This window comes from Ovis aries, chromosome Y, assembly GCF_016772045.2.
Source record: "Ovis aries strain OAR_USU_Benz2616 breed Rambouillet chromosome Y, ARS-UI_Ramb_v3.0, whole genome shotgun sequence".
Lineage (NCBI taxonomy): Eukaryota > Metazoa > Chordata > Mammalia > Artiodactyla > Bovidae > Ovis > Ovis aries.
In genome coordinates, this window is record NC_082741.1 from 6,983,790 (window position 1) to 6,997,857 (window position 14,068).

At 49.2% G+C, this 14,068-nt stretch overlaps 1 protein-coding gene across 1 annotated transcript in view; it reads right to left on the reverse strand.

Annotated features, from left to right (window-relative positions):
• Nucleotides 1-238: 238 nt before the first annotated feature.
• The window catches only part of LOC101119373 (G-protein coupled receptor 143), a 30,855-nt gene continuing 17,025 nt past the window's right edge, over nucleotides 239-14,068 (reverse strand). The window contains exons 6-9 of the mRNA XM_060408667.1: nucleotides 11,926-12,034; nucleotides 10,143-10,260; nucleotides 8,590-8,833; nucleotides 239-684 (exon numbers count right to left, since the gene is read on the reverse strand). Of these exons, the coding sequence (XP_060264650.1) occupies nucleotides 602-684; nucleotides 8,590-8,833; nucleotides 10,143-10,260; nucleotides 11,926-12,034 (554 nt within the window). The 3' untranslated portion in view covers nucleotides 239-601. The remainder of the gene's footprint in view (nucleotides 685-8,589; nucleotides 8,834-10,142; nucleotides 10,261-11,925; nucleotides 12,035-14,068) is intronic.

Sequence of the window (14,068 nt, forward strand, 5' to 3'; positions counted from 1 at the left end):
CGACCTGGCTGAGTCACTGAACGGAAGCCTCCCTCAGACTGCATCAACCACCGCTCAACACAGCTGAGGACCCAGCGAAGGCTAACCTGGAGGTCCAAGCCTGCCCTCCTCTGCCCCCTAGTGGTGGATGAGGAACTTGCTCCCAGGTGCGTCACCGGTCCCTGCAACATCACTTATTTTAAACAATAGCATTCACTTAGAGGTGTTATTCAGACAGACTCCAAGTCAGGCTGGGAGCTCGGACACAACTACTTTTTTTTATTGTTATTTATTAACTCTTCCAAGGACCTGGATCTGGCGTTGAGATTACAGCCAGATTACAGAAATGAATGTCCACAGAGACTCAGACAAGCTGCTGGTCTCCAAGGGAATCTGCCTTTCTTTCCCAAGCACAGGCTCGCGGTGGGCCTCTGCGTCACACAGAGGCTGCCAGGGAACATGCTCTTAACTGGGATGGCAGGAAGATCCAGTGGCGGGGCACGCTACACCCTGCAGTGTGCTGACACGGGGCAAGAGTACTGTCGGAAGGGATGAGAACCCTCGTGTCTGAAAACACACACAGGGTCCAGACCCCCCTGTCTCGTCCTCTCTACGGGTCTCCTCAGACTTTCAGAAGAGAGTCCGCCGCCTTTCCGCTGCGGGACCCGCTTGCGATGTGGATTTCGATGGTGCTGCCGTCGGAACCTGGGGAGGAGGAAAGACTGTCACGGGTTGGTGTCAATGTCCGGAATGCCTTTTACAACTTGCACGGCCGTATTAAAAAGAGAAAAAAGAAAAATACACAATACGTCCACCTACGTGGGATTAAAGCATCCCAAAGGGCAGAGCAAGCCCTACAGAATCTTCTCGGGCAACTTGACTGACGTCATGACTATATCCACCCCGCCCCCTTGCCTTGAGACACTCTCAGCCAAACCCTGTGGGTGCTGCAGAGCAAATGGAAACCAGGCCTGCTGACCCTCTGCAGCTCCCGGCCCTGGGGCTTGCGCTAAATCAGGGGTCCCGCGATCTCAGCGCTCTGTGATGCTAGGGGGTCACTAGGGCAGTGGGGCTACATGGTCACCCGGCCACTGCTTTTGCACAATTCCAGGAGGTGCCCGGAGGCCTTCTCTTGCTAAAACTGAGAGTGGCCTTTTCGCGGATGGAGGAGGGGGAAGGGTGTAGGGAGCAATCAGTGGAATCAAAGCCAGGCATGCCTTGCCAAAACTGTACTCCTAGAGGCCTGTTTAATCCATCCCAGTGACACACCTTCCTCTGGACTCTGTGGGAACAGATGTGAGGATTATTCTCCCGGGGCAGAAGTACCCAGGCTTGCCTGCTGTTGTGCCAGGCTCTAGGGTGGGTGTGTATGTGTGTGTCAGGAGTAAGCCATTGGAAGACATAGGGAAGGGTGGCCTTTTCAGCTGTGCGTGAGGCAGGTGACTGCCCTTGCTGAAAACCTCCCAAATCCCAAATTCTCTCAACCTATACACCCTACGGACGGCTGCAGCCTGTTCCCGTCATGACCCTCCGCTCGCTCACAAACTTCAGGCACAGGCTTCTTTACACCCAAGCTCAGTCCTGCCACAAGGCCTTTGCACGTCCCCTTTTCTGCCTATGAAGCTCTCCTGATGTTCCTGTGGCTCACTCCCACACTGCACTCAGGTCTCAACGCGAATGTCACTTCATTCTCAAAGAGGTGTCCTGGACACCTTGCTGAAACCAGTCTCCTGCCCTCTACGGATATGCCGTTGTTCACAGCACTTCCTTTTTCCTCTCTTTTTTTAACTTGTTTAATTTCGATGACGTCCAGCTTTTTTTTTTTCCCTTGAGTCGCTTCTGCTTCAAGTGCATTATTTTAAATCGTTTGTTTGTAGCTGTGCTGGGCCTTTGCTGCTCTGCGTGGGCTTTCTCTAGTTGCGGTAAGCGGCTTTCTCATTGTGGTGGCTTCTGCTGCTGCAAAGCACGGGTTTCAGTATTTGTGGCTCACAGGCCGAGTAGTTGGTGGCACACAGGCTTTCTTGCCCCGTGGCATGTGGGGTCTTCTTGGAACAGGGATCAGACCGGTGTTCCTTGCATTGCAAAGCTAATTCTTAACCACCAGACCACCAAGGGTCCGTCACAGCACCAGGGACCACCAAGGAACCGCTGGAGTCCTTCATAGTACTTGCTGCTCAGTACTTATGGTGCCTGGGCTTAGTTGCCCCACAGCATGCGGAATCTTCCTGGCCCAGGGATCGAACCCATGTCCCTGGCACTGGCAAGTGGATTCTTCCCCAGGGACCACCAGGGACGTCCTTCAGTTCTTTGTGATTTTCATTCTGTCTCTGCCGCTAGAATGGAGCATCGCAGTGGACAGCGCATTTCTCTCTCTTAGTCGCCGTAGTACGTGTGGCCCCTGACACACAGAAAGTGCTCCATAAACAAATGTGAGATGCGTAAATCCTGTGGGGTCGCGGCATTGAAACAGGGGGAGGCCACACGGGTCCCTCTGAGCAGTAAGACACTAATGTATCAAGACAGGCAGAAATGAGCCCTATTTAACAGGTGCAGAGTTTTGGAGAATACTCAAGGAAGAGAAGAGAGAGCCTCAGGGGTGTAAATACCTGGAGAAGGCTGAGGTGCAGGGAGAGGCCACGAGTACGACCAAGAAAAAGCAAGTGTGTGCTTGCAGCATCCCCACGACCACCCCACAAAACCCCACGGTTTCATAGGGAGCTCCCAGGGCAGGATGAAGCTATGTCCGGGGGGCTCTAGGTCAGAGTAGGTCACACCAAGAGTGATGAGCCCCCAGAGAGCAGAGGAATTTAGAAGACGGGGGTAGGGGGGGAAGGCTCACATCAACGGGCATGGACCCTGCAGCCCCATCTCAGGAGAGTCCAGGTTGCCCGTCAAGAGTGTGGGAGCAGCCGTTTGGCTGGAGTGGAAAACGTGCTCCTCCTGGAGGCCAGGCAGTCAGTTCAGTTCAGTCGCTCAGCCGTGTCCGACTCTGTGACCCCATGAACTGCAGTCCCAATCTGCAGTTATTTCGGGGCCAAAAAAAAATAAAGTTTCTCAGTCTCCACTGTTTCCCCATCTATTTGCCATGAAGTGATGGGACCAGATGCCATGATCTTTGTTTTCTGAATGTTGAGCTTTAAACCAACTTTTCACTCTCCTCTTTTATCAAGAGGCTTTTTAGTTCACTTTCGCTTTCTGCCATAAGGGTGGTGTCATCTGTGTATCTGAGGTTATTGATATTTCTCCTGGCAGTCTTGATCCCAGCCTGTGCTTCTTCCAGCCCAGCGTTTCTCATGATATACTCTGCATAGAAGTTAAATAAGCAGGGTGACAATGTACAGCCGCCTTGATGTACTCCTTTCCCAATTTGGAACCAGTCTGTTGTTCCATGTCCAGTTCTAACTGTTGCTTCTTTATCTGCATATAGGTTTCTCAAGAGGCTGGTCAGGTGGTCTGGTATTGCCATCTCTTTAAAAAATTTCCACAGTTTGTTATGACTCACATGTTTAAAGGCTTTGGCATAGTCAATAAAGCAAAAGTAGATGTTTTTCTGGAACTCTCTTGCTTTTTTGATGATCTGGCAGATGTTGGCAATTTGATCTCTGGTTCCTCTGCCTTTTCTAAAGGCAGATTGAACATCTGGAAGTTCACGGTCCAGTATTCCTGAAGTCTGGCTTGGAGAATTTCAAGCATCACTTTACTAGCGTGTGAGATGAGTGCACCTGTGAGGTAGTTTGAGCATTCTTCGGCATTGCCTTTCTTTGGGATTGGAATGAAAACTGACCTTTTCCAGTCCTTTGATTGCTGAGTTTTCCAAATTTGCTGGCATATTGACTGCAGCACTTTCACAGTGTCATCTTTTAGGATTTGAAACAGCTCAACTGGAGACCAGGCACCAGCTGGGAAGACGACTTCCGGTTCCAAAACCGCATTCCTGCTGGAGGCGCTTCACAAAGGCTTTGATTTCTCACAGGGTCACCCCACACTGTTTACCCTCACATCCTGAGCTCGTGGGAACTGGGGTGCAGTTTCTGCAGTTCTTGCAGAAAGACCATGGCCTGGAGGGTCACACAGTGGCTCGTGATCAAGGTCTCAGCTCAGCACCCACCCTCGTGACCTGACACTTTGGGGCATGCTCCACATCCTGTGGTTTTTCGTTTCTCCTAAGTTCTTGCATCCTTCGCTGTCCCCTCGGGCTCCTCAAAGGAGACCCCTTCTTGCCACAACCACTCTGTGAGTCTCAGATGCCAGCACCGTTGCAGATGACCCCTGACCCCCTAGGCCTAGCCCAGCCTGGGCTGAGCTGGTCTGCTGTCTGCACCGAGCTCTTTCCAGCCTGTCTGACTTTCCACGGGCTTCTCATCTGGGCTTAGCAAATCAAACAAGGCCGTGGTGGGTGTGTACTCATTCTGCATCGGTGCTGTGTGAATACCTGAGTGTCCTTGCAGGAAGTGCAGCTGCTGGTGACCTCACAGTGCCCAAGGGCTGGGCCTCCTTCCTAGCAACTCCCAGCAGTGAGCTTTGCAAGTCCAGGCAGGCTCTTGGGAGCTTCCTGGCTCTGTGCAGACCTACCATTTGGGGAGGCGTGTCATCTCTTGGGCCCTAGGCCATTGTCCTTGGATTCCTTGACACCTCAAAGCCCTAAATTGGCAACCCCAACCAGGAGGTACAGAGCATAAGCTACACAGAAAGTGTGACACCTGGCCGCGCATCCCCTGTGAGCTGTGGAGTCGTCTTCAAGGTTTAGCCAGCCTGACAGATTGGAGGCCCTGGGGTCTGTTAGCTCCCACACTCCCTGGGCACTGGGAACCCGTGGAACCACCAGGAGTCATGTGGACCGCATGTGGGTGGCAGGAAAGAATCTGAGACAACAAGATGGATGAGACAGAATAGAAACGTGGAAGGGAACGGGGAAGCGTGGGAGAGAACAGGGAACTCTGAAGATCAAGGGAAGATTATGCAAAATAGAACCGTGTGGGGGGAAAAACACAGATGAAACAGGGCGTGGAGGGAAAGACAAGGCATTGTGAGAGGGACAACTGCGGAAGAAGAGCAAACTGCAAGAGGGAGACGAGCGATGATGAGGGGGAAAGAGAACCGGGGGGAAGCGTGGGATTCTGGAGAGAGAAAGGAACTTTTGGAGCCACGGAACTGTGCTCAGAGGATGCAGAGAGATGGGAGAGAGAGAATCGTGAGAAAGGCTGCTGTGGGAAAGGGCAGGAACTTAAGGGAGAGATACAGAATTGTCAGAACAGAAAATTATGGTTACTAAAAGGTATGTGTGAAAGGGTCTGGCTGCTCGCCGCTCAAAAGCCAATAAGCGGGCCAAGTTGGTGGAAAGGAAAAATATGCTATATTTCAGATGCTGGCAACTACAGGGGAAAGTGGCAGACGTCTGTCCAAAGGCCAACCCCTGACAGGCAGAGGGTGAGACAAAGTTGGGGGAGGGGGTACATGCAGAAACAGTACAGTCCCCTCTGACAGTCATCTTCACTGAGAGCAGCACCGTGGTTGTTTTAGGTACAGATAATCTTTACTTCCTGGGAGCACGTGTTCCCACGTCTTTGCGGTCAGTTCTTGGAATTGTTGGCAGCTCAAGACCTGGGTACAGTCGGGTCATTGTGTAGTTAACATTTCCACCTGGTGTGTTTTGGTATCTATAAGACAGCTCACAGGAGGTGGCTCAGAATATTACCTATAGCCCCTTCAGAAAGAATTAAAGGCCCTTGTGTGTATGTGTGTGTGTCAGTCACTCAGTCATGTCTCTTTGTGACCCCGCGGACTGTACCCCACCAGACTCCTCTGTCCACGGAATTCTCCAGGCAAGAATACTGGAGTGGGTTGCCATTCTCTTCTCCAGGGGATCTTCCCGACCCAGGGATCGAACCCGTGTCTCCTGCCTCGCAGGCAGATTCTTTGCCGTTTGAGCTACAGTGGAACTCTCACGACACTTAAAGAGTACATTATTATTATTTGGTCTCCTTTGACGGTTTTCCTTTGTTTTTAGCATTTCTCACCTCTCTGATTAAACTGATTCTTTGACTAAACTTCTCCACCAGCAGCAGGCAGGCAGAGAACATAATGGAATGGTGGGCGGCAGTGGGCAAGGATCATAGTCTCGCTTTGTTTCATTTCGGGGAAAGCGTGTTGTGGGAGAGACTGGTCGTCGTGAAAAAGAGGGTTAGGGGAGCCCTGGAAGATTTTTGCCTAAGAATGAATAATTTGAGGATGAATAGGCAGTTGTGGAAAAGAAAAAAACAAAAATGAGAACACAGACAATCATAGAAGAATAAAATGGCGGAAGAACTGAAATGTGGTCGGGACAGAACCCTAGGAGACAAGATGGCGATATGAGACAGACCACAGACAGCAAAGAGCTATGGGAAAGTGAGATTATCCGGAAGAGGAATTCTGGAAAGAAACAGAAAGCTGCGGGAAAATGGAGAGTTGTGGGCAAGACAAGGATTATGGGGAAGAAAGAAAATTGTGGGAGAAGTGTAGCGCTGCGGAAAAGACACGGGGTTGGAGAGAGAAGTAGGGAATTACGGGGAATAGAGCTTTGTGGGAAACACAGGGGACTGCATGGAGAAGGAGGAAGAATGGAAAAGCAAGGGATTATTGGAGAGATGGGAGGGCTTGTGGGAAATCCTGATTCTTTACAAAGATGCTCCTCGTATTCTGAACTCAAGTTGTCATCAGGAATTATACACAGATCCTCTAACTGTGAACCGTCACCACAGTCATGAAAGTGAAGTCGCTCAGTTCTGCCCGACTCTTTGCGACCCCATGGACTCCTCCATCCATGGAATTTTCCAGTCACTAGGTTAGTCCTACAAGCAAATGTAAGCGTTCTATCTCCGCTCAGAAACCTTAACTGGCCTTTTGCCGGCTCCAAAATGCAGAATCTACCCCTTGATGGATCTCTTCCCCACCTGCCTCTCTCCAGCTTCCCACTGCCAAACTACATGCAAGTTCAGCCTTTATTTATTTATAAGTCTTTATTCCTAAATTCCCCTCATGATACTTCTCAGAGACGCTCACACCCCAGCCCCGCCTCAGCTAAAATGGTGTTGATTGGGTTGCAAGCGCTCGAGAAATATTTGTTCAAAATCCGTTGACTTTTCTGTTAAGTGGTGAGTAAGTGCCAGACACCGCGTTAGACACTTAATGACGGAGGCTTGATGGAAGCCTGTCGGCCTGGAAGAGAATCCTAAAGTAGCAGATAGAGGCTTAAGGATGATAAACAGGTCAAGCTTCATCCTAACAGTGCAGATGGGGAGAGGCCTAACCATACTTACCGCTTCGAGTTTGTGTCTCTGGGTTTTTCTCTGACATGTAACAGTATTTTCTGTTTTATGGAAGCAAACTGGCTGGAAAGGAGAAAGGAAACACGCCCGAGATTAAGGCAGCCTTATCTCATTTCCGAGATTACCACTTTATTTGAAAAGGCCCCCGGTTCCTGAGGGTTCTGGCCTCAGCATACAGCCTGTGGTATAGACACAGGGGTCTTGTATGTGGGAGTCATTCTCTTTGCTGACTTGTACCCACATCTTTAACTGTGGTGTTAGATAAGACCCTTGAGAGTCCCTTGGGCTGCAAGGAGATCCAACCAGTCCATCCTAAATGAAATCAGTCCTGACTTCACTTTCACTTTCAAGCTTTAAAGAAGCATTATTTGGGCCGTAAACTGATACTTTCATCCTCCATATCAGTTGGGTTAATGGACATAACCCCAAATTAGAGGAAAAGTGAAAATGAAGTCGCTCAGTCATGTCTGACTCTTTGAGACCCTATGGACTGTAGCCCACCAGTCTCCTCCATCCATGAGATTCTCCAGGCAGAAGATTGGAATGGGTTGCCATTTCCTTCTCCAGGGGAATCTTCCCGACTCAGGGATCGAACCCTGGTCTCCAGCATTGTAGGCAGACACTTTACCATCTGAGCCACTAGGGGAGTCCAAATTAGATGAACAGGAGTTGAAAAAGAGGACCGATTTGAGGACCACAGTGCAAGAGTCTTGAAATGAAGAGGACAGAGTGGAATAGCCTGTGATGGGCGACCTGCATTTCATCTTAAACGCCCCCGGATGAAGTGGACAAACCAAAACTGCACGTAAAAATCTCCAGAGGTCAGGCTGCCTACTGTTCACTGTCTTACAGCACACGTCAGTGCCGGGTGAGAAATGACCATTTATCTCTGACTCAGAATGTCATGCACCCCAAGGCAGAGCTAGTGATCATTAACGCAAGGCTACGGTGCTCAGTAGTGGGAAAGGGACGATCCTCTGGAGGAGGGCATGGCAACCTGCTCCAGTATTTTCACCAAGAGAATGCCCACGGACAGAGGAGCCTGGCAGAGGTGACAGTCCCTGAGGTCGCAGAGAGTTCAACAGGACTGAAGCCACGTGGCTCGCAGGCAGGGGAAAGGCACCATGCTCATATTACAAGGAGAGGTGAGTGATGAGCTGCAAGATTAAGGTGGTCCCTTTCCACTCATGCCCTGAAGCTGGTTCCAGAAATCAGGGCAGAGAGCCTCCTGGTCATTGACAAAGGAGTTCCTGGGGAGCCTGGGGCCCCCAACCTAGGCCTGCCTCTACCCAGAGGCTCTTACCTTCAGAAAGCAAGCTCAAGGCCTCATCGGAAGTGTGCGTGCCGCCTGGCAGCTCCTTCTTGGGAGCGGGGCCTTCCCCGGGCTCGTGGGGGCCCCCGGGGGATGGGGGAGCCCCCTCGGTGGCCGAGGTGGTCATCGAGTCCCACTGGATCTCCTTGCTGGGACCTGGAAGTGTCAGGCGGCAGCCCGTCCAGCCGTAGAAGGCCAGGGACAAGAGGAAACCTTGGGCTGGATTCAGGATCCCCTGGAAGGGAGGAGAAAGAGACGGCATATAAGTCAGGGTGCTGACGGGCATCGGGGCTCATGGGGGTCACTTCGGTCCACAGGGCTGGCCTCAGCTGGGGCACGTCCTATTGGCTAGTTTGGGGCAAGAGAGAGATTGGCTTGGAGGTGCTGGGCCTTCAGAGGTGCGTGGGGGACACAGGAGACCAGCGGGGTGGAGAGGAAGGTCCCGGGCATCACCCCAGCAATGTGGGTTGTCTAGAACACTTGATATTTATGGGCAGTGTTCCAAGGGATACCTCCAGCTCTGTGGCTTTCTCACTTTGCAACATTTCTTCCAGAGAAATTCCCAGATATTCTTAGTCTGCCTGAAAAGTTTGAGACACTTGCCAAACTGATTTACCAGAGTCAAATGCTTTTAATAATGATGCTAACACTGAACGCACAAGCATTTAATTGAGGACACGGTGCACCTCTCCACTTGTTTACTTGCTAAGTGGCTTCCAACTCTTTGCAAGTTCATGGACCGTAGCCCGACCAGGCTTCTCTGCCCGTGGGATTCTCCAGGCAAGAATATTGGAGTGGGTTGCCAGGCCCTTCTCCAGGGGATCTTCCTGACTCAGGGATCAAACTGGGGTCTCCTTCGTTGGCAGGTGGATTCTCTTACTGCTGAGCCACCAGGGAAACCCAGGCACCTCTCCACTAACAGCTCCTGTATGGAGTTTTTGTAGTGGAGACACAATATACTGGAAACAGCTTTCCACCTGATTATGGTGGTGAGTTTCTAGGCAATATGGTTGCCTACATGTGTGATTAGGTGGTTGAAATGAGTATAATCTCTACATCCTGCATTTTTCATTTATGAGATTTCAGAATTGTTATATTTTACATTATCATTTTCAACATCTGCATACCATTCCGTCAAGATCAAAGACAGTGATTTACTTAACCGTTCCCTTTTATTAAAAAAAAAATGTGGGTTGTCTACAATGCTTTATATTTATGGATAGTGTTCCAAGGAATACCTCCAACTCTGCGGCGTTTTCAGTCTGAAACATTTCTTCCAGATAAATTCCCAGATATGTCTAGTCAGCCTGAAGGGTTCGAGACACTTGCCAAACTGACTTACCAGAGTCAGATCCATTTAATAATGATGCCAACACTAAATGCACAAGCTGGCTCATGGACCACAGCCAGATAAGGGGGCCCCCGCAACCTCTCTAACTCACTGCATATTTAAATAACACATAGATCATACTTCTCAGTGGTTTTTATCCTGTCTGGGTTTTTTTCTTCTTTAGGAAGTACATTTAAAATCAAGATTGACCTACCATCATGAACCACGTGGTCTTGGCTGCATTTCTGACCTGTTTCAAAGAGCTGCTGTTGATATCTGCTTGCGTTTCAAGATAGAACAAAAGGCTTTCATTGATGACATTTGAGAACCAGCTGTGAGACAGAAAATGGGCCACAGGTAAAGAGAACATGCGATATTCTTCTTCTTTTTTTTTTTTTTGCTTATTTTTAATGGGAGGATAATTGCGTCACAATATCATTTTTTATCAGTGCCAGAGGTCAGGGGACATGTCTGCACCCATGACTGTTGAGTCACTCCATCATGTCTAACTCTTTGCGACCCCAATGGACTGTAGCCCACCAGGCTCCTCTGTCCATGGGATTTCCCAGGCAAGAATACTGGAGTGGGTTGCCATTTCTTCCTCCAGGGGATCTTCCCAACTTAGGGATCGAACCCACACCTCTGGTATTGCAGGCAGATTTTTTTTATCCACTGAGCCACCTGAGAAGCCCCAGGGAACATGTCTCCCAAGACCTAGAAGTCTGGCAGGGGTGACCAAATAGCTGCAGGAGAATTAGACGAGAATTAGACGTCAGAGATGGCATCCCCCTCAGCCAAAAGCAGAGACCAAGAGACCCTTCCGATGGTCACAATCAACACCATGTTGGGTGGAAGGTTCTAGCACACGTCAAATAGCCCAGAAGTCATTCTTCCTTTGATGAGCAAGCTGACGTCTTAATGGAGACCAACACGAACCTTGATGTTTTACGTCGGAAATTTCTGACGTTACTGTCAGCAGGTCAGTGAAGTTGGACATGGCAGGCTCGGGATATTTTTAGAGGGAGGTAACTCACAGCTCTCCCAGGAGAATGTCCAAACCAGCCTCCTCCCATCAGATAAATTATTAACCACCAACGTGTGCCCTGTCTTGCAAAGCACTCTGTCACTGCAGCAAAGGGCTTTCTGATTTGGTGCTCGTCACAGGTCTATGTGCACAGAGCAAACCCACCTGAAATGCTGGGGCAGACTGCCTGTGGGGGACAGGGCGGGCCCACTGAGGAGATGAAGATTGCTCTATACCCTTCTTGGTTTTTTTTTTTTTTTAGTTGTTTTTTGGCCGTGGCAACCAGAGATGGAACTCTTGCCCCATGCAATGGGAGCTTAGAGGCCTAACCACTGGACTCCCTGGGGAGTCATGGTTTCTGTCCTTGTTGCCCTGAGCTGTGAGTCATCACACAGACACGGGCCGTTGCCCCTGTGTCTCATCAGACACAGGAATCCTGCTGTCAAGACAAATGCAGGGACTTCCCTAGCCGTCCCAGTGGTCAGAACTCGGTACTCTCAGTGCAAGGGATGAGGGTTTAATCCCTGGCCGGGGAAGTAAGATCCCACCTACCTCACACTGCAGCAACCACCAAAAAAATTAATTAATTAAAAAATAAAACAAAGATGGATGCAAAAATAAAAGATGGATTTAGAAGGCATGATGAAGCATTTGATTTGAATGTTAACCCCCGGCGATGGGACAATACTCTGGAGGCAAGTGGTTGGGATGTGACCACATTAAAGTGAGGATTTTCTGTTCTTAGGGATTCTCTATAATTTGAGTGGACATGAATTTCTTTCCAGAAGGTTACAGCTGTAGACTGGCCTTCCTGTCTGGACAGCATTGCCTCCAGGGCTATCTGGAGAAGCCTCAGAAGGTTTTGTCTCCCAAGACTCTGCCTCTGGAACTCAGGTCACACTTGGGGAGGCATCTTACAAGTGGTTTGCATTTCACCTCCCAGTGACAGTTTAAAGAAACAGAAACACATTACCAAACGATGAAAACCAGCATTATTTTGAAGAATCGGGTCTTGATCATGGCTCCCATGCGCCTCTCGTTCTCCGTGTAAATGCCTTGTCTTCCCTTCAGTAAGGAGGCCACTGTGGAGAGCAGAGGGGAATGGCGTGTGATGCTCATGATTTGCAAAGGCCAGCAAACCTGATGGGACCCCGCAAGTCACCCTGGAGAGCAGGAGGCAAGATACCAGCCATGCCTCTCTCACCACTGCATGGGGCGGGGCGGGGTGCTTCTCAGACACTCGGGGGGAATACATAGCTTTTAAAGGTTTACTCTGAAGTCTTTGTGGTTTCCCTGATAGCTCAGATGGTAAAGAATCCACCTGCAACGCAGGAGACCCCAGTTCAATTCCTGGGTCGGGAAGAGCCCCTGGAGAAGGGAGAGGCTACCCACTCCAGGATTCTGGGGTTTCTCTGGTGGCTCAGCTGGTAAAGAATTTGCCTGCAGTGTGGGAGACATGGGTTCAATCCCTGGGCTTGGGAAGATCCCCCTGGAGAAGGGAGAGGCTACCCACTCCAGTATTCTGGCCTGGAGAATTTCTCGGACTTTATGATCCGTGGGTTCACAATGAGTTGGACATGACTGAGCAACTTTCACTTTCACTTTTGAAATCGTTTAGATTTATACAAGATATAAAGAGATAGCAGAGTCCCCATATAGCTATACCCAGCTGCCCCCAGTGTTAGCGTCTTCCACAACCACACGTTGGTCAGCATGAAGAACACAATGCTGGTACAGGCTGTTAACTACACCCCCAATTTTATCTGGATTTTATTCATTCAGGAACTGTATTTTTAACAGGTTATACTTTTTATCTTTATAATAAAAATTATTTTATAAATATAAAATATAAAAAATTATTTTTATTATAAGAATAACTCACTAGAGGACTTGTCTGGTGGTTCAGTGGTTATAAGATTCCATGCGTCCAACATGGAGGGTGAAGGTTCGATCTCTGATCAGGGAACTATAATGCCCCATGCTGAAAAGTGTAGCCAAAAAATTTTAAAATAATAATAATTTATCCTTGATTTCTTTCTTTCTTTGGCCAAGACTCTCTGCATGTGGGATCTTAGTTCCTCAACCAGGGATTAAACCCAGGCCCCCTGCAGTGAAAGAATGTGCGTCTCATACTTGCTATTTTAAAATGTTGAAAGAGTTAGCATTCCTCCTTTACACAAGTTGAAAAATATTTAAAAAGTTTAGAAAAAAATTAATAACCTATCATCCCCCAAAGACAACTATTAGCATCTTACTGTATTTCTTTCCAGTGTTTTTTTCTACACTTTGTTTTCCTTTATTTGATGTAATTGAATCACTATTTTTTAATCACTATGTTTTAATGCAGTAGTTTTAAAAAAGCTGTATTTGGCTCAGACAGTAAAAGCATCTGCTTAAAATGCAGGAGACCAGGGTTCAATCCCTGGGTTGGGAAGATCCCCTGAAGAAGGAAATATCAACCCACTACAGTACTCTTGGCTGGAAAATTCCATGGATGGAGAAACCTGGCAGGCTACAACCCATGGGGTAACAAAGAGTCGGACACGACTGAGCGACTTCACTTTCTTTCTTTCTAATACACTAGGGGGGTTGTGTGTTTTTCAATTTTTCTTGCAGTAGAGTTGATTTCCAGTGTTGTGTTAGTGACAGGCGTACACACACTGGTTTTCAACACAGATATGAAGAGAGAGACCCAAAGAGCCTTGGTGATGTCTCCCTAAGTAGCAGAGCATATCGCTTAACGTTCTGCAATCCAGTCGCTCCTCCAGTGACCTTTCTGCGGAGGTGTGTTTCTTTATCCTGATTCTGCCCGTGAGGGACCCACAGGGCAAGAGGGGGCTGGAGACTTGCCCCAGGGCTCGTCTCCTCAAGGATGGGGTAGGGGGCTGGAATGCAGTCCCCCTCCTCCGGGTCTGCTGACTCACCTTCTTGCCCAGATCTTTCTGGTGCCTCTGACTCATGTCCTGTGGGCCCCTTCCTGCTTCCTGCCCAGCTGGGAGAAGACACGGGCCCAGACAAAACGGGGATAGCCCTGTCCATCTCCACCCCTCGCCAACAGCTGACCTTTCCTTTCCTCTCCAAGTTCCCATCTCCCCCTCCGCCAGGTTTCAAGGACA